At 39.6% G+C, this 24,086-nt stretch overlaps 1 protein-coding gene across 12 annotated transcripts in view; it reads left to right on the forward strand.

The window, feature by feature from the left end:
- RCBTB1 (RCC1 and BTB domain containing protein 1) overlaps positions 1–24,086 on the forward strand; it is a 99,168-nt gene that overhangs the window by 70,984 nt on the left and 4,098 nt on the right. For 10 of the 12 annotated variants that reach the window (XM_045475563.1, XM_045475544.1, XM_045475557.1 and 7 more), the window contains 8 exons: positions 2,825–2,991; positions 6,467–6,625; positions 9,284–9,391; positions 10,714–10,856; positions 11,844–12,034; positions 16,098–16,224; positions 18,723–18,874; positions 19,419–19,549. In XM_045475563.1, the coding sequence (XP_045331519.1) occupies positions 2,825–2,991; positions 6,467–6,625; positions 9,284–9,391; positions 10,714–10,856; positions 11,844–12,034; positions 16,098–16,224; positions 18,723–18,874; positions 19,419–19,549 (1,178 nt within the window). Of the gene's footprint in view, positions 1–2,824; positions 2,992–6,466; positions 6,626–9,283; positions 9,392–10,713; positions 10,857–11,843; positions 12,035–16,097; positions 16,225–16,471; positions 16,597–18,722; positions 18,875–19,418; positions 19,550–24,086 lie in introns of those variants that run through there. The other 2 variants (XM_045475582.1, XM_045475591.1) reach the window with 2 other exon arrangements.

Genomic DNA, 24,086 nt, shown 5'->3' on the forward strand with positions numbered 1-24,086 from the left:
TAATTTTTTTCCTCCTAATTCTTATATGGTTTTATTTTCCACATTTAAATTTTTTTAATGTTTATTTATTTTATTATTATTTTTTAATGTTTATTTATTTTTGAGACAGAGAAAGAGCATGAACAGGGGAGGGTCAGAGAGAGGGAAACACAGAATCTGAAGCAGGCTCCAGGCTCGGAGCTGTCAGCACAGAGCCCGACGCGGGGCTCAAACCCATGGACCGTGAGATCATGACCCAGCTGAAGTCAGATGCTTAACTGACTGAGCTACCCAGGCGCCCCTAATGTTTATTTAATTTTGACAGAGAGAGAGAGAGAGAGAGAGAGACAGAGCATGAGTGGGGGAGGGGCAGAGAGAGAGGGAGACACAGAATCAGAAGCAGACTCCAGGCTCTGAGCAAGCTGTCAGCACAGAGCCCCATGCGGGGCTTGAACCCACAGACTGGGAGATCATGACCTGAGCCGAAGTCGGACGTTCAACCGACTGAGCCATCCAGGCGCCCCTATTTTCCACATTTAAATTTTTGACTCATTAGGAAGTTACTATGTGATGAATGAATCTAATTTTTCAATCTGACACAAGTATCTCAACCCAATTTGTAAAAAGTCCTTTCTCCCGCAAATGACGTAGCTTTTTTTTTTTTTTTTTAACTTTATTTTTTAAAATTTACATCCAAATTAGTATATAGTGAAGCAATGATTTCGGGAGTAGATTCCATATTTAGGAGACTCTTGTTTTGTCCCTCTCCCTGTTTTTATATTATTTTTGTTTCCTTTCCCTTATGTTGATCTATTTTGTCTCTTAAAGTCCTCATATGAGTGAAGTCATATGATTTTTGTCTTTGACTACTTTCACTTAGCATAATACCCTCCAGTTCCATCCATGTAGTTGCAAATGGCAAGATTTCATTCTTTTTGATTGCTGAGTAATACTCCATTGTGTATATATATACCATATCTTCTTTATCCATTCATCCATCGATGGACATTTGGGCTCTTTCCATACTTTGGCTTTTATTGATAGTGCTGCTATAAATGTGGGGTGCATGTGTCCTGTATCCCTTGGATGAATGCCTAGTAGTGCAATTGCTGGGTCGTAGGATAGTTCTGTTTTTAGTTTTTTAAGGAACCTCCATACTGTTTTCCAGAGTGGCTGCACCAGCTTGCATTCCCACCAACGAAGCAAAAGAGATCCTCTTTCTCTGCATCCTTGCCAACATCTGTTGTTGCCTGAGTTGTTACTGTTACCCATTCTGACAGGTGTAAGGTGGTATCTCATTGTGGTTTTGATTTTTATTTCCCTGATGATGAGTGATGTTGAGCATTTCTCATGTGTCAGTTGGCCATCTGGATGTCTTCTTTGGAGAAGTGTCTCTTCACCAAATGACATAGCTTTTATTTCTTTATGCAATTGGCTTATTTCTAGAACTTCAGTTTCATTCCACTGGTTTTTCTGTCTTTGACCTAGTATTAATCTTAGTTTTAGGCATTTTTTATAGGTTTTAATAACTGGTAGAGCTGTCTTCTTGCTTCTTTTCTTTTCTTGGAGTTTTTCTATTCTCATTTGTTCTTCCCAATGAACTTTCTAATCAGTTTGTTTAGCTCCAAAAAGTAACTTATCATTTCATTCCTTTTATTTTAAATTTACCAATTTACACAGGAAAAGCTAGTACCTTTATGATACTGAGTTTTATTATCTGAGAACAAGGTATGTATTTCTATTTGTTCAAGTCTATTTTTCTGTCTCTTAGGAATGAAAACACTCATAGGTTTGGACATTTCTATCGCCTGATATAACTTTACCGTGATATTGTGGATCTTCTTTAGGTATTACACTTTTTCAATCTATGGCCTCATCCTTCTTAGGATGAAATTTCCCATTTATGCTTTCTGTCTTAATTTCTGTAATAGGGAAGACCTCTTGTGAGCCACACATAATCAAATTCTAGATTAGATAATCAGAAACCTACTTAATTATGAGTACCTTTCCCCTGGTTGCTCAGGGACCATTTCAGTGAGTTAGCAGCCTCACGGTAACACTTGGATTCCTGCTGTTGCTCTCAGATACCATTATTTCCAGGTCTAGATTGTCCTTAACAGGTCAGGATGTTTTACTACCATGGGAAAGACATGAAAAGAGTGTATAACTTGGGGGTATCTACTCTTGATACTTAGGCATGCTATGTGAGGAAATGCATGAAACATTGGTACTTCTACAGAGGACACAAAACCGAAAAGTTACTTCTGTCAGAATCCCAAAAAGATAAAGTCATTAGAGAGAAATTGGGCCAGATTTGATGCCAGTAATAGTCTGTTTGAGAGAAGCTTTTGGATTTTTGTATGTAGTATATACAAAAAGTATACCTCTTTTCCTCTGTACTTTGTGAGGGAGAGTCTCTCTCACTCTCTCACAGACAAACACACGAATGGTTCCCTGATTTTTGGCAAAATGATAGTTAAGATTAGTGTTAAGCTTTCTTATGTCTTCTACTTTTTGCTTGGTACCTGACACAGAAACCACTGATATGAATCAGTGTGTTCAGAAAGTCTAATTTTTGTATATATAAACTGACTTTTGACCATAAAGCTGATCTTATTTCTTTGCTTGTATTAAGTCCTTGCTTGAATGATTTTACATTTGTCTATCCTGTTTTCTCATTTGTCCTTCTTTCCTTTACCCCTCATCAGTGGTTACTCTATAGGGAGAAGGAGGCAATGGAAGGAAACGAAGGTTGGAGAATGAGTTGTGTAAAGTCTGGGAAAGAAAGTACAGGGGTTACCATTCCTTCTTGAGTTGATTCTTTGTGTGTGGCCATCTTGTATAGATGGAGTTGTTTATGCCTGGGGCCACAATGGATATAGCCAGCTTGGGAATGGGACGACCAACCAAGGCATTGCTCCCATCCAAGTCTGTACCAATCTCTTGATCAAGCAAGTGGTTGAAGTAGCTTGTGGCTCACATCATTCAATGGCTCTGGCAGCTGATGGAGAGGTAAGTGCCCTGCTTTTATTCTTTTTTTTTTTTTTAAACATTTATTCATTTTTTGATAGAGACAGAGTGTGAGTGGAGGAGGGGCAGAGAGAGAGGGAGACACAGAATCTGAAGCAGGCTCCCGGCTCTGAGCTATCAGCACAGAGCCCGACTCAGGGCTCAAACTCATGGACCGTGAGATCATGACCTGAGCTGAAGTCGGACTCTTAACCGACTCAGCCACCCAGGCGCCCCTATTCTTTATTTTTAAATTGTGGTAAAATACACATAATATAAAATTTGCTGTCCTAGCCATTTTTAAGAATTGTGGAAACCAGACCTCAGGATTTGTGAGGACTGCTTTCTGCAGTGGCTTTGTCATCTGCCTGGATTATTGCCATGGTCTCTTTAACCACTTAAATGGTTAGGATGGCAAATTATATATGTATATATTTTTATATCCATTGTGATTTATCGAATGTCAGTTCAGTAACATTAAGTACATTGTTATGTAGTCCTCACCACCAGCCATCTTCAGAACTCTTTATTTTGCAAAGCTGAAGCTGTACCTCCTGAATGGTGACTCTCCACTCCCAGCACCTGTGACCACCGTTCTGTCTTCTGTCTCCATGAGTGACTACTCTAGGGACTTCATATGAGTGAAATCATACAGTGTTTGTCTGGTTATGACTGCCTTATTTCACTGGGCATAATGTCCTCAGGGTTCATCCATGTTGTAGCATGTGACAGAACTTCCTTCATTCTTAAGACTGAATAATATCCCATTGTGTGTATATGCCATATTTTGTTTGTTCATCTGTTGGATATTTGGGTTGTTACCAACTTCTGGCTATTGTGAAAGTGCCTTTTAAAAAAATAAAATCAAGGGGCGTCTGGGTGGCTCAGTCGGTTGGGCGTCTGACTTCGGCTCAGGTCATGATCTTGCGGTCCGTGAGTTCGAGCCCCGCGTTGGGCTCTGTGGAGCCTGTTTCGGATTCTGTGTCTCCCTCTCTCTCTGACCCTCCCCCGTTCATGCTCTCTCTCTGTCTCAAAATTAAATAAACGTTAAAAAAAAATTAAAAAAATAAAATAAAATAAAAAAATAAAATAAAATCATGACCATATTTGTATTTGGTATAGTGTAAACATAGCAGCCCTGTGCACAGCTAAAAACGTGGGGACACACTCTTTTTCTATGTGATCAGGACCACTCTTTTGATAACAGATTTCAGCCTCAAGGCAGTTGAGTCCCCTGCTCTTCGCTAAGACGACAAATCAGATGTGTATGACAGTGTTCTGTACTTTTGTTTTTTTTTAATGACCCCATCAGTTAAGGTCTGTTTTGTTTTCAGTAATAGTAATGATGTCATAGAAAATAACTTTACCAACATTCCAGTAGGTGCTGTACCCCACCAAGTTAAGGTTGCTCATCTTATTGTTTCTACCTTCTAATCTTTCATCTCATTTTGTTTCTATTCATCTGTGTAACGATAGGTCAGGTCTTGCTATCTGCCTGGGCTATTGCCATGGTCTCTTTTGTTCCATAGCATTTTATTTTTATTTTATTTTATATTTTAGTTCATTTCATTTCATTTATTTTTAGAGAAAGAGAGCATGAGCGGGGGGGAGAGGGGCAGAGGGAGGGAGGGAGGGAGGGAGAGAGAGAGAGAGAGAGAGAGAGAGAGAGAGAGAGAGAATGAATCTTAAGCAGGCTCCACGTTTAGCATGGAGCCCAATGTGGGGCTTGATCCCATGAACCATGAGATCATGACCTGAGCCAAAATCAAGAGTTGGACGCTCAACCGACTGAGCCACCCAGGCACACCATCTGTTTTATTCCGTAGCTTTTTGATTGGTCTACCTGTCAAGTATCACCTCTGTGCCCCCTGTGATTTCTGAAACAGAGATCATATTGTTCTCTTGTTTAGAATCCCTCAGTGTTGTTAACAGTGATTTTACTATGTAGGACAGGGTATGGGTGAAGAAACCAGAGAAGCGGAGGGAGATAAAGGTTTCATGGCTAGGATGTGCTAGACCTAGGCCTAGCACCCAGGTCTTAGGCCCTAAATTCACTGTTTGCTAGTCTGTTTTTAGTTAGTGGAACCTCAGTCCCCATTTTTAAATGAAAGGCAGCTGCATTACAAGGGAGCTTGGGATATTTGAGAAGTGCCAGAAGAATGGTTGGTTAAAATTAGAATTCCCTAATTTGTACAGCCTGGATTCCTTGTTTATTTTAACTGTAAGTATATGTTACTTTGGATAATTGTGCTAAATATTTACATTATTATTCTAGATATTCCTGTGAATCCACTTTGAGGAAGTTTTGCAGTTATTTCTTTGTTCCTGTGAAATGAACCTATAGTGCATATTCTTTTAAACCCCAGCTGTAGGTTTTATTATTGTCGCCTGGGGCAGTATCAGACAGGTGAGGGGAGATAGGAAGTGCGACACAAGAAAGAATCATGGAAGCCACACCTCATGATGTGTGAGGACCACTTCCTGCAGGCAAATGAAAGGGATGGATCCTTAGAAATTCTCCTAGTCTTGGAGGAAGTAATTGCCTGGGCTGCCAGCAGCCCCTCCCCTAATTCTCTCTGGTCACACTTTTGTTTGATAGGGTCAGTTGGTAATTAACTTGAGGTGGTTTTTTGTTTTTCATCTTTGTTACTAGATTTTAACAAGCTCAAAGCTCTATTTGTGTCTCTAGAATTCTGGTTTTCACACTATGGCAAATCACAGGCAGGATGCATTTGAGGAGGGGAGCTGCTTGGAGCTGACAGGCAGCAAATGAGAACTGAGAGACAATAGAACCAAGAATAAGCTAACAACCTGGTGTCATCTCCATAGGGACAAACATCTCTTTAGTACTTGTGAGCCTTACCGTATTATGACAGACACGTAACTGTGATTGATAATTTTAATTGTGATGGTTGTGACTCATCAGGAAAGGTTATATAATGTTCAGTATTGGTGATCAGTGAGACAGGGAAAAAGCATCTTACGATTTTGAAAGCTTTTTGTGGAGGAAAAAAAAAAAGAACATCTGTGCCCAAAGAGTTAGGCACATTTTTCATATCACTGCTGCTTTGTGGTATGTACTTTATTTCCTGTTGATGGCAGATTACAAAATCATGTATGGCTGCTATAATTACAGAGGCAGTGTAGCATAGTGGTTAAGAGCACAGCTAGACCTTCTTGGGTTCGGATTCCACGTTTACTACTTATTGGTTGTAGAACCTGAAGCAAGTCACTTAACCTCTCTGTTTCTATTTCCATATATAAAATGGGGGTGAAATAGTATCCACCTCAGGGTCACCCTACAGGATTACTATAGGAATTAAATGAGCTGACACATGGAAAACATTTAGAGCCATGTAGCACATTGTAAATATTCATTAAGTGGGTTTATTTTTATCTCATGATTACTTACGTGCGTCACAGCTAGAATTTTCACCCTAATGCTAATAATTCTTTCTTTTTCCCATGTCTTGTATAGGTATTTGCTTGGGGGTATAACAACTGTGGCCAGGTCGGATCAGGATCTACAACAAATCAACCAACTCCTCGAAAAGTTACAAACTGTTTACATATTAAGAGGGTGGTTGGCATTGCCTGTGGTCAGACCTCATCCATGGCTGTTCTGGACAATGGGGAGGTGAGCTGTCTCTGTACTCTCCCTTCTCCTCACCTCACCTGTCTCACTGAAGTACCTTTTCCTTCTTGAGCATGTATGAGACCATGGAAGGAAGAGTGCTTTGTTTCTAGAGTTTCATTGATAGTTAACTGGTTTCTGATGGAGGAATATCTGGAGGGTGTTTGCTCCTCACTGTGAATTTTCAGATGCCAAGATTGATCTCCAAGTAAGGATTCCAATGTGTCTAAAATTTATTTTTTTGTGTGTGAGATCCAAACAGTCTAATGTTTGTAGGTATTTGTGATTTAATGTAATAAAGAGTTTGACACTATTCTTTCATCCAATGAAAAAATCAAGTGTGCAGTCTTTAAAGGTAAGTGATGATTTTTAAAAAGTTTACTTTTTTGAGAGAGAGAGCATCGCAGGAGGGGCAAAGAGAGGGAAAGAGAATCTGAGTTTTTTCTTGTGATGAGAACTTTTAAGATTATTAGCAACTTTCAGATATGGAATACAGTATTACTAACTATAGTCATCATGCTGTACATTATGTCCCCATGACTTACTTATTTTATAACTGGAAGTCTGTACCTTTTGAGCCCTTTTACCCATTTTGTTCAACCCCCAGCCCCCACCTCTGGAAATCACCAATCCGTTCTCTGTATGTATGAGCTTGGTGTGTGTGTGTGTGTGTGTGTGTGTGTGTGTGTGTGTGTGTGTGTGTGTGTGTTAAAATACAGGATGCACAGTGTTCCATTAGTTGCAGTCATGTTTGTCATGCCATGTTTACCAGAGTGTTAACTGGCTTTTTTCATCAATCCTGTTGTCATCTTTGATGACTTTAGAATTTCTTGGGCTAGTCATCAGACATCCTCCATCCTGGTATTCTTTACTTGTTTATTTTTAAAAATATACTTAATTCTAAAATTATTATTATGTGGCTATTTTCACAAAGGAAAGCAAATGAAGCATGTAAAATAAAAAGCGAATACCTTTTCTCCAGTCTTGTTAATAGTTTGATGTATATCCTTTTGAACTTTTCTCTATAAAACAATTATATATGGGTGAATATAGTTATCTTTTATAAAAAAATGGGATTATTATAGGTACTGCTTTTTTCTGCTATTCTGCACCTTTCCTGCTTAACAACACATACGTTTACCTGAATCTATTATCAGACCATTTATAGCTGTTCTCCATTATAATGGCTCCTTACTTTTCCTTGTCTGGATCACCCACAGCCAAAACTCTACTGATGGAAATTTCAGTTGTTTCTAAATTTTTGCTGTTATAAACATTGCAGCACTGAGTTTCTGTGTTACTGTGTGTGTGTGTGTGTGTGTGTGTGTGTGTGTGTATCTTTTGTACATTTATGTAAGTAATCTATAGAATAAGTTCCCAAGAATAAGATTTCTGGGTTAGGGTGTATGCCATTAAATTTTTTGATAGCTGTAGTCAAATTTCTCTGCAGAAAGTTAAAACCTTTTGCACTTAACGACATGGAAAGTGCATTTCACCATCTCTTCACTGTCTCTTGCTACTACCCTAAATTCTATATCCCTCTTTCACCTCTGTCACATTGCTCTGAAAAACCCCATCTTTGACTCCACGAGACACCTCAGGTTTCTTGTTTGACCAGACCTTTAGTCTGTTCCTGCTCAGTGTCCCACACTTGCTTGTTCTAAACCTTCACCACCGCAGGCAAACCTCTGTCCAGCTCGACTACTTTCAGCTGATGACTCCCCTCTCCAGATATCTAAGACATTGTGTTATGTCTTCTTAACCTCTTTCCTGTCCATTCCCCCTCTCTTGGTCCCACTGTCACTGCCTTAGTTTCGACCCTTGTCTGAGCTCATTTGCTACTGAATGGCCGTCCTGCCTGTAGTCTCGTCTAATCTGTTCACCTTTATGTGCCGCCAGCAGGATCTTTCCAAGATGTGAATATTAATCTGTTTTGAAATATTTCTGTGGGAGACCCTTACATGCATTCTACTTTTCCCTCGTGTGTGTTTTGGCACTTTATCCCTTTAGCCCTTACTTTTCCTTCTAGTCTTTTGTCCTGCCACTGTGCTGGGTATGTCCCAGCAGACCACCTCCTCATTTTCAGAACCTGCTTCCAGCACATTCTCTGCCCTCTCCTTGGAATACTTTACTCCCATTTATTGATCCTTCAGCCATGCTCAAATCTCTGCTCTCTGAAAAGTCTTTCCTAAACTTTTCTTCCTATAGCTAAGTCCTTTCTCTTCTCTGCTCCTATAGTGCCTTGATTGTATCTCTAGAATAGCACTCACCTCCTGGCTGCAAAAAGTTTGCACGTGTCCATCTTTCCTGTTAAACTGCGACCAAAAACTTACTCCTAGTGCCTTTTATCATGTCCTGACATACAAAGGGTGCTTAATAATTGTTAAGCAGCATCAACTTCCTCGTGTATAAAGCAAGAATAAATGACTTGCCCAAGGCTATCCAACCAATAAGGTATGGAGGAGGAACTGATGCCAAATTCTGTTATCCCCACCCCCAAAATAATCTTCCATTTGGAGATCCCCAGTATGATCACATAGAGTAGGAATATGGGCGTTTGGAAGTGAAAAATTACTTGATTTGTTTAGGTGGACGGTATTTTTGTATCTTCCTTCTTACTAACTGTTTTAAAAGCCTCTTCTCTCCCTTTCTCTCTCTAAGGTGTATGGCTGGGGTTACAATGGCAATGGTCAGCTAGGCTTGGGAAACAATGGTAATCAGCTGACCCCTGTGAGAGTGGCAGCTTTGCACAGCGTGTGTGTGAACCAGGTACGTGTGGTGGGCTTCACTGCTGCTCCCGTGTAGCTCCCCTGCTCCGACTCGGAGAAACACTGGACGTTTACCCTTCAGTAGATCCTTTCAGACAATGCCGCATGGCTTCACCCTTCACATTTGAAATTCTGTCTTTCCTAAATTCCCATGATGAGAAGGAACACCATGCTGGTGACACATCAGTCTTGGCAAGTAAAAAAAAAAAAAAAACTATTGGGGCGCCTGAGTGGCTCAGTCGGTTAAGCATCTGACTTCGGCTCAGGTCATGATCTCACGGTCCGTGAGTTCGAACCCCGCGTCGGGCTCTGTGCTGACCGCTCAGAGCCTGGAGCCTGTTTCGGATTCTGTGTCTCCCTCTCTCTCTGACCCTCCCCCTTCACGCTCTGTCTCTCTCTGTCTCAAAAATAAATAAACGTTGGGGCGCCTGGGTGGCGCAGTCGGTTAAGCGTCCGACTTCAGCCAGGTCACGATCTCACGGTCCGTGAGTTCGAGCCCCGCGTCAGGCTCTGGGCTGATGGCTCAGAGCCTGGAGCCTGTTTCCGATTCTGTGTCTCCCTCTCTCTCTGCCCCTCCCCTGTTCATGCTCTGTCTCTCTCTGTCCCAAAATAAATGAATAAACGTTGAAAAAAAAAATTAAAAAAAAAATAAATAAATAAACGTTAAAAAAAAAATTAAAAAAAAAAAAACTATTGGATAAGTCCAGTAGTCTCAATATTTGTTTTTGTTTTTTTAATGTTTATTTTTTTTTAATTTTTTTAACGTTTTTTTATTTATTTTGAGACAGGGAGAGACAGAGCATGAACAGGGGAGGGTCAGAGAGAGGGAGACACCGAATCCGAAACAGGCTCCAGGCTCTGAGTGGTCAGCACAGAGCCCGACGCAGGGCTCGAACTCATGGACTCTGAGATCATGACCTGAGCCGAAGTCGGCTGCTTAACCGACTGAGCCACCCAGGCGCCCCTGTTTTGTTTATTTTAGAGAGAGAGATATAGTGTGAGCAGGGGAGGAGCAAAGAGAGAGAGAGGGAGACACAGAATCCGAAGCAGTCTCTGGGCTCTGGGCTGACAGCTCAGACGCTGGGCTCAAACTCATGGACCGTGAGATCATGACCTGAGCCGAAGTCAGATGCTTAACCAACTGAGTCACCCAGATGCCTCAATTTTTGGCTCTTCTAATGCTTTTTTAATGTTCCAGAGAATGTCAGTCCACACCTGATGATGAGTTGTCATTCTGCAGAAGCTGGCTGTAATCTTTAAGTAGATGTTTTCCCTGCCCTTCCTGTTTTCCTGTTTATGGTAACCATTTACATTTACTTGCAGATTGTCTGCGGCTATGCACACACTCTAGCACTAACAGATGAGGGCTTGCTCTATGCCTGGGGAGCTAACACGTATGGGCAGCTGGGAACTGGCAATAAAAATAACCTGCTAAGCCCAGCACACATCATGGTGGAGAAAGAAAGGTAACTTGGCTGTACCATGTGTCGGGACTATGTGTGTGTTTTTGGATTTGGGATTCTGTGTGCTGGAGCTACGGTGTTTGGCTTTGTCACGCTTCTGTTTATTAATATTGTCATTTTGAACAAAAGAGTTTGAGCAGCAGCCAGAATGGACATGCCGTTGATAGGATTCCCATGTGGCTTCCTAAAATAACCTCCTGTGATTGATAGGCATTAATGCATCTTGATATAATTCTCACATTTCCTGTGGCTCATTTAGTAGGGAAGTAAAATGGGGTCTGTCGCCATGTAGAAATTGAGTGTAGTGTAGACTTTTCCTTTGAGCCAACTAAAACAACTTTTAAATCTGCTTTTGAAAGGAGATTTTCTGTTTAAATATTGATTTGATTTAATGTGTCTCACTGGAATAGATGCTTTGTTTGTTCAGCCAAATCTTGAGGTCTTACCCACTAAGCTTTAGAGTGTTGACTTGTGATTGCAGGACTGTGCCTAAGAAGCCTACTGAGAAATGTGTTTGGCTTGATGTCCATTTGGATAAGGGTGTGTAGAGTCCATTACCCCAAGGCCATCGCTTATTTAGAGGCTGTGAGAAGAAGTTGTGTCAAGGAGGTGGTATATTGAAGGCAGTGTTTTGTTCTTGTTTTTTTCATACTGTCTAAGCTCCCAGAACTGTCAAGACAGTTTCTCTCTGTCCACTTTCCTCATTTACTTTGGTTTTGAGTCCCTTTTTCCAAGTTTTCCTCAACAGTATGTATTATTTATCCTAATTCAGAATGAGGTCAGGATGAGAAGTGGGGTGACAAGCAAGGGAAAAACACAATACCCTTGCTGTGATCTTTTGGTTCTGTCCATATGACTTGAAGCTAATGTCCCTCAGTCCTGGGCTGTTTTTTGCAGCGTTGTAAGCATGGCCTTTTTATCTGCCTTGTGTCCTGTGCTGTAGGCTTCTGTGATAAATAAATTACATGCATTTTTCTTAAAACATTTCAGGGTAGTAGAGATTGCGGCCTGCCACTCAGCCCACACGTCGGCTGCCAAGACCCAGGGCGGGCACGTGTACATGTGGGGCCAGTGCCGGGGCCAGTCCGTGATCCTGCCTCACCTCACGCACTTCTCCTGCACCGACGACGTGTTCGCCTGCTTCGCCACTCCTGCTGTCTCTTGGCGCCTCCTGTCTGTAGGTAAGAAAGCTCAGGGCTACTTTTTTTTTTTTTTTATGTTTATTTATTTATTTGAAAGAGAACATGTGCAGGGGTAGGGCAGAGAGAGAGAGGGAGAGAGAGAGAACCCTCGGACAGCACAGAGCCCGATGCGGGGCTTGAACTCAGACCACGAGATCATGACCTGAGCTGAAGTCAAGAGTCAGACGCTTAACCAACTGAGCCTCCCAGGTGCCCCTTTCATTTTAATTGAGGTGAAATTTATGTTCATAAAATTCACCATTTGAGGGTGTACAATTCAGAGGCATTTAGTACGTTCATAGTGTTGTGCAGCCCCCGTTTGTATCAAGTTCTGAAACATTTTCGTCACTCTGAGAGAAAGCCCTGTACCTGTTTTGCAGTCACTCCCCATTCTCCTTTCTCCAGCCCTGGCAATCACATACTTTGCTTTTAGCTTCTATGGATTTACCTATCCTGGATATTTCATATAAAGGAAATCAGTGTGTCACCTTTTGTGTCTAGCTTCTTTTATGTAATGTTTTTGAGGTTTAACCATGTTGTAGTATATATATTAGTACTCCATTCCTTTTTATGGCTGAGTAATATTCTGTTGTATGTATAGACCGCATTTTTTTAATCCATGCATCTGTTGATGGATGTTTGGATGGTTTCCACCTTTTGGCTATTAAGAATAGTGCCATAATAAACATTTGTGTACAAATATTTGAGTAACCTGTTTTTAAGTGCTTTTGTTATACTAAATTTATTACATAATTGAATATGAACCAGAATGAACTTAAAAAAATTAAAAACTCGTAATTTACTTATTTATTTTCAATATATGAACTTTATTGTCAAATTGGTTTCCATACAACACCCAGTGCTCATCCCAACAGATGCCCTCCTCAATACCCATCACCCACCCTCCCCTCCCTCCCACCCCCCATCAACCCTCAGTTTGTTCTCAGTTTTTAAGAGTCTCTTATGCTTTGGCTCTCTTCCACTCTAACCTCTTTTTTTTTTTTTTTTCTTTTGTCCTTCCCCTCCTCCATGGGTAAAAACTCATAATTTAAAGGGTGACATGTTAACTCCACTTTCTTTCTCACTTTATCTTTCAACCAGTCTCAAATACTTTTATTTCAGAAGGGCTTAAAAACTGAGCTATTGCAAAGGGTACTGGAATTTAGGGTGATCTTTGGTTATATAATCTGTCCCTTTTCTAAATATTGTCTTCTTCAGGCGTCCATTGATGGAAAAATGGTAAGGTGTCAGAAAGCTGAGTAGCCATTAACAAGATGGGTTTAATCTCTTTTTCTTTTATTTCTTGTTCATTTCTGCATTTTTTGCGATGTATTTCTTCTAAGTTATTCTTTGTATGCAGAGGAAATAAGTGGATCATGATGGCCCCTGTGCTTGGAAATTAATGTAGCTCTTGTCAACTGTGGGGTTTGGGTTGCTTAGCAGTTGATATTAAAGACCAGTCTTGTAGTATGTGTCATGCTCGGGTGTATTAGCCAGCTGGCCGGGGCTGTCCCATCATCAGGTGACCAGTCTTTGTGCTCACGGGGGCAAAGAGTATGTTTAGGAAGAGTTAAGCTGCTGCTCAATTTAATGTGAAATAAACATTTCCAGGTTTTTTAACTAGAATACAATATTTTTTTGCAGTGAATGTTGTGATTAGAAAATATTTAATTCACAGAATGGGACTGTTTAGCCATAACTACACATAGGTATAGCATGGACAGCCAAACACTATGTACATCTTCAGATTCCCAAGTGCTACTTAACCTGGACCCGTTCATAAAAGGCTTCACCAGGTACTTGCCTCTCAGAAGTCTGAGAAGACATCCTTTTCAGAAGAAGAGTTGTAACATTTTTTAATGTTAAGTTTGGAAAAAATAAGATTCAGAATATCTCGTAGAGGACTTCTTACCACCTGCTAAAAGTCAGAAGGGTTTTCTCTTTCAGTTTATGATCTCAGCTGAGTGTTAGGAAGAAAGATGGTGAAATCACACGTCGGAAGAATACTTCTTCTCTAAAGGGAGTTGTTATACTTGTCAGAAACCAAAATGGGGAAAAGGGTTACTTCAACCCTTAGGACTGATGGCAGAAGTGGAGGCACCGCTCGAAGCTGTTTTGCAGACGGGTGGGGTAGCAGTCTAGGTTCCTGGACTCCTTACCCATCTGAGTCATTTCCTTTCTTCTGTTTGCCAGAGATCCAGGTTACAGGGTGAGGGGAAAGCCTGAGTTTTGAGAGATTGTCCACTTTCTGCCAGAGCCAAGAGAGCTCTGTGTTGTGGGAGTTCCAGGGAGGGCTTGGGTGAATGCTATTTCCTTGGGAGGTTCTCATAATAAAGCTCAGGGATGAGCTTACTTGTTAAGTTTCAGCCTAGGTTTTAACAGGTGTCCCTCTAAGAGCAGCAGGCTGCTGAGAGACACAGCTCAGTTCTTTGATGGAGTCCCGTTCTCATCTCTTGGTAGAAACCTGTCTCCTGTGTTGACAGCACCTGCGTTCAGTGCCAGTGACCTCTGGAATTTTCTTTGTTTTCCTGTTAGCTGCCTTTTACTGGTTTTCCTTTGTCCACACATAGCACAGGAAGGTGTTACATAATTTGTACAAGTGCCTTTACTTTTCTTCATAAGGACATAGTTCTTCTTACATATAACAGTTCTTATCAGGCAATGTGATCATATTTTTGTAAAACTGTTCCCTTTGAGTAAACATTGTTACTAAGTAAATTTGCTCTGTTTTTAGATAGCATGTAAGGATTATTTGTACATTAATATTTAGGGCTAATAGGGATGTTTAGATTCCACATACCTAGGAAAAAGGGTTTTTCTGCATAAGAACATGACTGCTTAGCATTACTACTTTAGTGGTAAGTTTGTTTCTTGACGCTCCTGGAGTTGAATTTACCAACCCCTTGAAACTACCCCAAAGCAGAGCAAAGGTGTTTTCAGTGTTTCAGTCAAGGAGAATTGATAAATTCTTAGCCCTGGAAGAGAACCACTCAAGTTTTTTTCTTTTTTTTTTTTTAATTAATTTTTAAATTTACATCCAAGTTACTTGGCATATAGTGCAACAATGATTTCAGGAGTAGCTTTCAGTGATCCATCCCCTACATGTTAATACCCAGTGCTCATCCCAACAAGTGTCTTCCTTAATGCCCCTTGCCCATTTAGCTCATCCCCCAATCCACAACCCTCCAGCAAACCCTCTGTTCTCTGTATTTAAGAGTCTCTTGTGTTTTATCCCACTCCCTGTTTTTGTATTACTTTTGCCTCCCTTCCCTTAATGTTCATCTGTTTTGTATCTTAAATTCCACATGAGTGAAGTTACATGATATTTGTCTTTCTTTGACAGACTAATTTCGCTTAGCATAATACCCTCCAGTTCCATCCACGTAGTTGCAAATGACAGGATTTCATTCTTTTTGATTGTTGAGTAATACTCCATTGTATATATATACCACATCTTCTTTATCCATTCACCTGTCGATAGACATTTGGGCTTTTTCCAGTTTGGCGATGCTATAAACATTGGGAGAACCAATCAAGTTTTAAGTGAGCAGTGATACAATCATGGACTGCCTATAAATTTTTCTTTTCTTTTTTAAATATACATTTAAAAGTTTTTAAATGTTTTATTTTTGAGAGAGAGAGAGGGAGAGATTGGGGGAGGGGCAGAGAGAGAGAGACAGAATCTGAAGCAGGCTCCCACCTCCAAGCTGGCTCTCCCCGATGTGGGGCCTGAGCTCACAAACTGTGAGATCATGACCTGAGCCAAAGTCGGACACTCAGCTGACCAAGTCACCCAGGCACCCCTAAAAAATAGACATTTTTAAATGTCTAACTTCATATATAAGACTGGTAATTGGCCTTTTCAACTACATACATATTTTTTGGTAGTTTATAGACTTAAGATACGTATTTTAATATGGTGAAATTGATTTGTCAAATAAGGCACAAGCTTGAAAAAAATCTGAATTATTCACCTTGCTAATGGTTATCTTTTAGAAGTCTTTTCTTATCTCTGGCACATTTCTTCAGATTTTTGTACTAATAATGGGTTTGTTGCTTTCAGAGCATGAAGACTTTTTAACAGTTGCTGAATCACTGAAGAAAGAATTTGATAGTCCGGAAACTGCTGATCTGAAGTTTCGAATTGATGGGAAATATATCCATGTCCATAAAGCTGTTTTGAAAATCAGGTATTTTTGGGGCGCCTGGGTGGCACAGTCGGTTAAGCATCCGACTTCAGCCAGGTCACGATCTCGCGGTCCATGAGTTCGAGCCCCGCGTCAGGCTCTGGGCTGATGGCTCAGAGCCTGGAGCCTGTTTCCGATTCTGTGTCTCCCTCTCTCTCTGCCCCTCCCCCGTTCATGCTCTGTCTCTCTCAGTCCCAAAAATAAATAAACGTTGAAAAAAAAAAAAAAAAAAAAAAAAAAAGAAAATCAGGTATTTTTGCACGAGCTTAGAGACATCGATAACCTTACTTTCTTTTTGCAGTCTCCTTTTGGTGACCGCTAAGAAATAGCCTTGGTAGTAGAGAGAAATGGCGCTACTTACTATATTTGTGAATAGTATCTATGCATTATCTGTGTGTGTGAGTGTGCACTCGTGCCTTTTTGAAAAAGCATAATGTGGTAGTAGAAGTATTTGTCTATATATATATATATTTAATATATATATGTATATTGTATACATGTAAATATATATATATACATATATGTGTACATATGTACATATAAATATATATGTAATATATATATTTTATAAAATATATGTTTGTTTATTTTTGAGAGGGAGAGAGAGAGATGAAAAACACGAGAGGGAGAGGGGCAGAGAGAGAGGGAGACACAGAATCCGAAGCAGGCTCCAGGCCCTGAGCTGTCAGCACAGAGCCTGATGCGGGGCTTGAACTCATGAACCGCAAGATCATGATCTGAGCTGAAGTTGGACATTTAACCGATGGAGCCGCTCAGGCTCCCTGTCTATATTGTTTTTTTAAATGAGGTTCTCATGAATTCTTATTTCTATCGACAAATTTACTTACGTGATTAAAAAAATACAAGAGATTAGTTAGTGAAAAGTGTGTATGTCCTCTTAAAGATTCATTCCCCCCCTCCCCATCAAGAAACTCTCATGGTCAGGAGTGATGGACCTCTGGCCCTGAGGGACATGTGATTCCCAATTAAAGGAATGGTCTTTAGGGTCGCCTGGGTGGCTCAGTCGGTTAAGCAGCCGACTTCAGCTCAGGTCATGATCTCACAGCCCATGAGTTCAAGCCCCACGTTGGGCTCTGTGCTGACAGCTCAGAGCCTGGAGCCTGTTTCGGATTCTGTGTCTCCCTCTCTCTGACCCTCCCCCGTTCATGCTCTGTCTCTCTCTGTCTCAAAAATAAATAAACGTTAAAAAAATTTTTTTTAAATAAATAAATTAAATAAATAAATAAAGGAATGATCTTTAGATGTAGTAAATGGTGGGAGTTATTTGTATAAATTTGAGGGAACTTTGTATTTATTAATAACAGTTTGGACTCTTGCCCCCTAAGGCTGCCATCACTGAGAAGGAGGCACATGAAGTGAGACCAGAGAGAGTTAAACTGGTCCTTTTTGAAATGTAGTTAAAAACCTCTTTACAAAATACCACGTTTTAAGGGAACCTAAAAGCCATATATATCATTCATTACTAAGAGAGTAAATATCTGAACCAAAGGAATGAAATTATAGACTGGAAATGTTCCTTCTGGGAACCTGTGGTCAACTAGTCTGTTCCTTTCATGCATAGTTTTCTGACCCATTTGTCATTCCTTGCCTATAGACAATTATTTCTTTGAACTTCTCAGATGAAGTAATTTCTTATGTGGATGGAGCCATTCTTTTGGTTGTGAATGGATTTTGAAAATATTCTGTTTATTTATACCGTATCTCATTTTAAAAGGATTTGAAAAGATGATTTTTTAAAACTGAAATATGTAGAAAATCCAGTTTTAGAAATCAATTTTGCATGTAGATGGCTTTTTACATGCAAATATAACATAAAAAGACCCACTTAGATTTTTGAAAAAATCTGTGACTTTCCTAGTGAATGTTTTTTCTGAGTAAGTTAGTAACAGACTTGGGTGTATTGGAGAGGGAGCAGGTTAAAGCAGAGGAACAAAATAGGACTGATGGCTGTTTTGGAGATGAGTCAGAAAAGGAGGAAAATTGTCATGTGAAGTAATGTGATAATCATCAGCCTAAATGTGATCCAGTTAACATTGAAAGCGGTTTTAAGAATATGCTGATTACTTGAAAATTAAAAACCAAATGAGTTATTTGAATGATGTTGATGTATCGTCAAAGATTTGAACTCTCATTTCTGAATTTCCTTTAATTTCATTGTTTAAAATGCATTTCTGTATAATCTTTTTAAGAAAAACAAGGTAGCAAAATCCTTGATCTGGATGAGGACTATCAAAGGCAAACAGTGGTGCACCTGAAGGGCTGGGTACTTCTAGGCCCTACTTAGAATCCTTAGTATTTAATAGGAGATGCCCATCAGAAAATGCAAGTGAATAGATTCAGAAGGTGAATGTAAAAGCCTGTGCTAGCTAAAGATTCATAAGCCTGTGAGTGTGGGCCTGAATATAGTAGTAGGTAGGGAGACCTATAAGAGTTGTTGGATTTCGTCAACTTCATTAGATAACTTTGCTTGTTCTGTTTAGGTGTGAGCACTTTCGATCCATGTTCCAGTCTTACTGGAATGAGGATATGAAGGAGGTGATAGAAATAGACCAGTTTTCTTACCCAGTGTACCGTGCCTTTCTCCAGTACCTCTACACAGATACAGTGGACCTGCCACCTGAAGATGCTATAGGTACCTCAGCCACCGGGACGGGCCAGGCCTCACGAGCAAAAATCTCTCCCTCCACGTTCTCACAGTACTGAAGTGTAAAAAGTTTCAACTCAATTGGCTTTTACATGGTTTTTAGAAAATATTTGAAGTAAATGTCTTTAAAAATAGTATTGTATAAGTTGTTACAGTTCACAATTATAGACCTAGTTTATTTATGGCTATGGACTTGTTTTAATTTTAATAATTTTTAATTTTGTAATATTTTAATTTTTAATACATTGCTAATGCATTTAGTGTATCCTCTTGGAAACAAAAGAAGGGGGCAATTCCATTTATTCCCCTTCTTTTGTACTGTAGAGGAAGTTGTATAAAGCGAGTGTAGGACAGGTCTGTTCTGGGGTGGGGAGGGGAGTGAAAAAGAGGATCTATTTAATAACCTTTAGGGTAGCGTTCATTAAGACACTTTTGATTCATCTCCATAACTCTTTTCACCAAAATGAAATATATATGTTTATAAATTAGGGCAAAGTATCATAAACTTGGTGAAATTCTTTTTTGTTTTTAGGTCTTTTGGACTTAGCCACGTCTTACTGTGAAAACCGGCTGAAAAAGCTCTGTCAGCACATTATCAAGCGTGGAATTACGGTGGAGAATGCCTTTTCATTATTCTCTGCTGCAGTCAGATACGATGCAGAGGTAACATAAACAGCAAACTGAAGCCAACCCCTCCAGCTCCCTGTGCTCTGCCTCCCACCCTTTTCTTGCATGAGACAAGGAACATGAGTAGTTTCGTATCTGTGTATGCTCTGAAATTCTATCATTGTCTAATTGTAACTCATAATGATTCATATGCGAAGAGCTTGCTCTGGACTCCTTTTTATTTGTGTGTTTGTTGTGGATGGTTGATTTTGCACTGGATTGAATTCTTAATCTGGGGTTCACGGGTCTCTAAAGAATCTATGAATGAATGGCCTTTTGAGAGTCTGAAATTTTGCATTTGGTGTGTTTTCTTGAAGTTAAGAATCAGGGCGTCATCATATTGTAGGCTTCTTGTGAGCAGAACTGTTTCTTATTCTCTGTATTCTGTAGTGCCTGGCACATAGTAGGCACTGGATGATAAATGTTTGTTGAACTGAATGAATATGGTACCACCTGAAGGATACATTAAGGATAATTAGTGAACTAACGTCTGGTACGGTTGGTTTTATAAATTTATAGAGAATATAAGGTAGAGAGCAACAGCCTTGGAGTCCAGCTAAGGCATGCACCTTTAATTAGCCCGTTCTTAGAGGTAGTATTTTGTCATCATTTGACAAGGCAGAGTACGCGGTATTCAGATTTACCAAACACCTGCAGGGATCTTCTCCTTTATCAAACTTAGGGATCCAAATGGACCATTATGTTTTGTATTTTCAAAGTGCATCCTATTTTTATTTGAAATTATATTATCATAAATATTTGCTAAGGTCAAATATAGTTGACTTTCTGTGGCCTGACAGCAGATTTGGTGATTAAATTATTTCTAATAGGAAATGGATGTCTAGATTTTTTTCTTGCCTTTTCTGTGATACCATGAACTTATTTATTAGAAGTGCCCTTTTCTTTAGGCTGCATTTCTACCTAGTGATGTAATTTTAAATTGGTCAGTGCCCTTTCTGTCCATTTGGTAATTCACTTTTAGCATCTTCTCTGTATCTCTCCCTTCTCCTTACTACTAATGAGTTCCATATTCTAGGGGTTAGGATATTGCTGATTAAAACCAGTTAGAACCACCTGGGCAGAGGCAAACATCTCAGCTCTAGTTGATGGAAATTTCTCATTTTAAGTTAAAACCTATCCCATCAAGTTTCCAGGAAAAAACCTTATGGCACTTCTACCTGTGCCAGCTGATCACTTTTTAAAATTAGCTTTCATTTTTCTCATGCTAAGTATAGACATTAGATGCCATCTCTTCCCTGAGACTGCAAATGTGTTTCCCTGAGTCTGGCACAGTATGGGCATATGGTTGGCACTCAAGAATGTATGCTGAGTTTAATGAATGAGTGAATATATTTGAAACACCTTGCCATGAAGGTGTCCTTTAAAAAATGAAGAAAACAATAAAACTCCAAACCCCCCAAATATTAATACATTCAATGTAGAAAACTTGGAACGTAGAAGACAAAAAGAGAAAGAATCACTTCTTTCTTTCTAGGCTGTATTTTTTTGGCGGGGGGGGGGATTCTTCTAGGAGTTACCTTGTATTTCCCTTAATGCAATAGAATGTAGTAAGTAAATAAATGAAGTGTTTAGAATGTAAAAATAAAACCTACTAGCTGTATCTATAAGTTGATGGGAAGCTGCCACTAAGATTAGAAATTTACCACCAAAATACTGACTTTCAGAAGCTCCGCTTAGGGAGACTAGATGACTTTGCCTTCATTCTGTGGTTGAAATGCTAGGAAGATGGAGACAACCTTCTCACATTTTTTCTGTTTCCTGTAAGTTCTTGTGGTTCCTCCATACCCTCTTTTGACAAGGTAATTTTGCAGCAAATGACACACATAAAAGCAACAAAAATGTATTGCTCAGTAGTTAGGAAGATTTTTCTGGTTGTTGTGGAGCCCCGGCATTCTGAATGCACTGTCAGTCTTCCTCTAAGTTTTAAGTGAAGAACAACCTGGCAGAGGAGCACTTCAGAATTCCTCCAGTACAAACCCAAATAAATGTTGCCATCAAGGGAGTAGATGTGAAAAAAACATTGTATCAAGATAGTTCTATCTTATTACACAAATTTTGAAATGTTTCTATTTATACTGTTTCTTTTCAGGAAATGTTTGTTTTCTGTGTATTTTTGGGTTTTTTGTTTGTTGTAAAGAGAACGCGAGCTGGGAGAGGGGCAGAGGGAGGGAATCTTAAGCAGGCTCCACGCTCAGCACAGAGCCCAATGCGGGGCTTGATGCCACAACACTGGGATCATGACCTGATATGATCTGTTCAACCCACTGAGCCACCCAGACACCCCCTAGCGTATCTGAACATCAGGAGACATAGCTGGGAGGGAAGTATTATTTGTTGAACCAGAGTGGAGAGTTTTCCAGAAAATCCTCCTTGCTTAGCAATTTAAGTCCTAAGATTTTGCTCTTGGAAGCAATAAATATAAGGCCAGGAATCTAATTCCAGAATTAGTTTGGGATATGGGTGTTGAAAGTTTTGCGCTAAAACCAAATGGTCAGCATTTTTTCTTCTTTCCAAAATTAAAAGTTTTCTGTGATCAGTAAACTGTAAAGTATTTTTTGGTTAGTGAGAGTGCCTTTTCTTTATTTTGTCCTATTAAGACTTTAAGTACATTGTAGGGGCGCCTGCCTGGGTGGCTCAGTCGGTTGAGGGACCAACTTCTGCTCAGGTCATGATCACACGGTTTGTGAGTTCGAGCCCCTCGTTGGGCTCTGTGCTGACAGCTCAGAACCTGGAGCCTGCTTCGGATTCTGTGTCTCCCTCTCTCTGCCCCTCCCCCACTCATGCTCGCGCGCGCGCGCGCGCACGTGCTCTCTCTCTCTCTCTCTGTCTCAGAAATAAATAAACATAAAAAAAAAATTAAAAAAAATGACTTTAAGTACATTCTAAAAACCAGAGACCACTTTGATATGGACTATTTTGTACCTGATATACTAGGAAACAAATTCTAAACTTAAAGTTTTGGGGTTTTGTTTTATTACTACTTTAACAATAATTTTGGGCCAAATTAGGTGTGGTTCACAATTTCTTGCCATCCAGAATATGTCTCAAGGGGGGCTTGTGACACATAGGTAGCCTGTCTCATCCTGGCCAAGTAGCCTTCCATAGAAAAATTAGCATTTGACTATTTTAGCTTTGGAGGACTTAAGACTGGATAAGAACTCCATTTAGGCTGCAATAGCATTTTTTAAAATGTGGATATTTAGACCATCGATTGTGTTTTAAGAAGATCTGTGGAAAGGAAAAATGACTTATTCTCGGAATATGTAAATTATTGGAATAATTTAATTTAAACATTGAAAAATTTGGAATGAGTTTATAAATTAGAGTAGCAATTTATTTTGATCTTCCTTGCTAATTACAACAAATCTGACATTTTATCTGATTTGCCTCAGAGCCACTTTATAATAATTTCACCACAAAATGTCATGAATATGGAATTACTTCTGATATACCAAAAATATTGTATTAGAGCCCCTGATTTTACACTCTTTCCCACTTTTATATTCCGTCAGCCTTAAGAAGATGCTTTCATTCTATTATGAACGTTTTTCATCTACGGGTCAAGTAATCCTTTTTATTCTTCTTGGAAATGTTTTATATAAACATTTAAACATACATAAGCTTTTATACAAAGCCCAGCAGTTCTGTTACAGTTAACTTACCAGTTGGGTAAGTGTTGTATTTTCTTTTCTGGATAATTGAAGATGTGATACATTTGCAGAGTGAGGTGAACAGATCATGTAGGTTCTCAAAATATTCAAGAATTATCAGGAAAATATTGATCTCGTTCACACATCAGAGGCAGGCTGGCTCAGGGCATCGGCTGCCGAGTGAGTTGCATGACTGTGCCACTCTGTTCATGCAGGTGAGCTTGCATATCCAGTTTCTCTCTCCAAGGGCACTCAGTGCTTCCTTTTCCATAGATCTGCCTTAAGCAAGAGTCAGTTATTAAATAAGTTCTTTAAACAACCCAGCTTTAGGTTATTTTCAGGATTCTCTAGTCAGGTTTGTAATGTTTGAAACTGCTGAACATTTTTTGAATACTGAGCTATCTTACCAATTCAGACTCATTGGAGGGGAAGGGAAGACAGTTTGCTAGAGCTGTTTTCATAAATGTATGAAGTGATTTATAACTAGAGGTGCCGTCTGTGTACCTGTGCTATATAACAAGTTCTTCAGAGTTTATACTCAAGATAGTCTTTGGATGTACTCATTGTTTGACCTCTGAAGGTCTTGAATTCCGGATCTGTAGACACTGTAATAAGGTTTTACAGTGCCAGAATTTAGTGCAATCTTCTTTGAATTTGAAATTGTATAATTAAGAGTCAATATTTAAAGATCCTCATCTGATACATTAGATGGTTTGAGAGACTTTCCGTGCTTATGACTGGTTATTTCTTCCTAAAATATGTGTAGATAAACTAGTTGTCTCTTTTTGATAAATAAGATAAAAATGACTTTTCTCTCCTTGTGGAATATAATTTAGTCCCAAAGCTGTGTGTTAATCATTGGG

The sequence above is a fragment of the Leopardus geoffroyi genome, chromosome A1 (assembly GCF_018350155.1).
Source record: "Leopardus geoffroyi isolate Oge1 chromosome A1, O.geoffroyi_Oge1_pat1.0, whole genome shotgun sequence".
NCBI lineage: Eukaryota > Metazoa > Chordata > Mammalia > Carnivora > Felidae > Leopardus > Leopardus geoffroyi.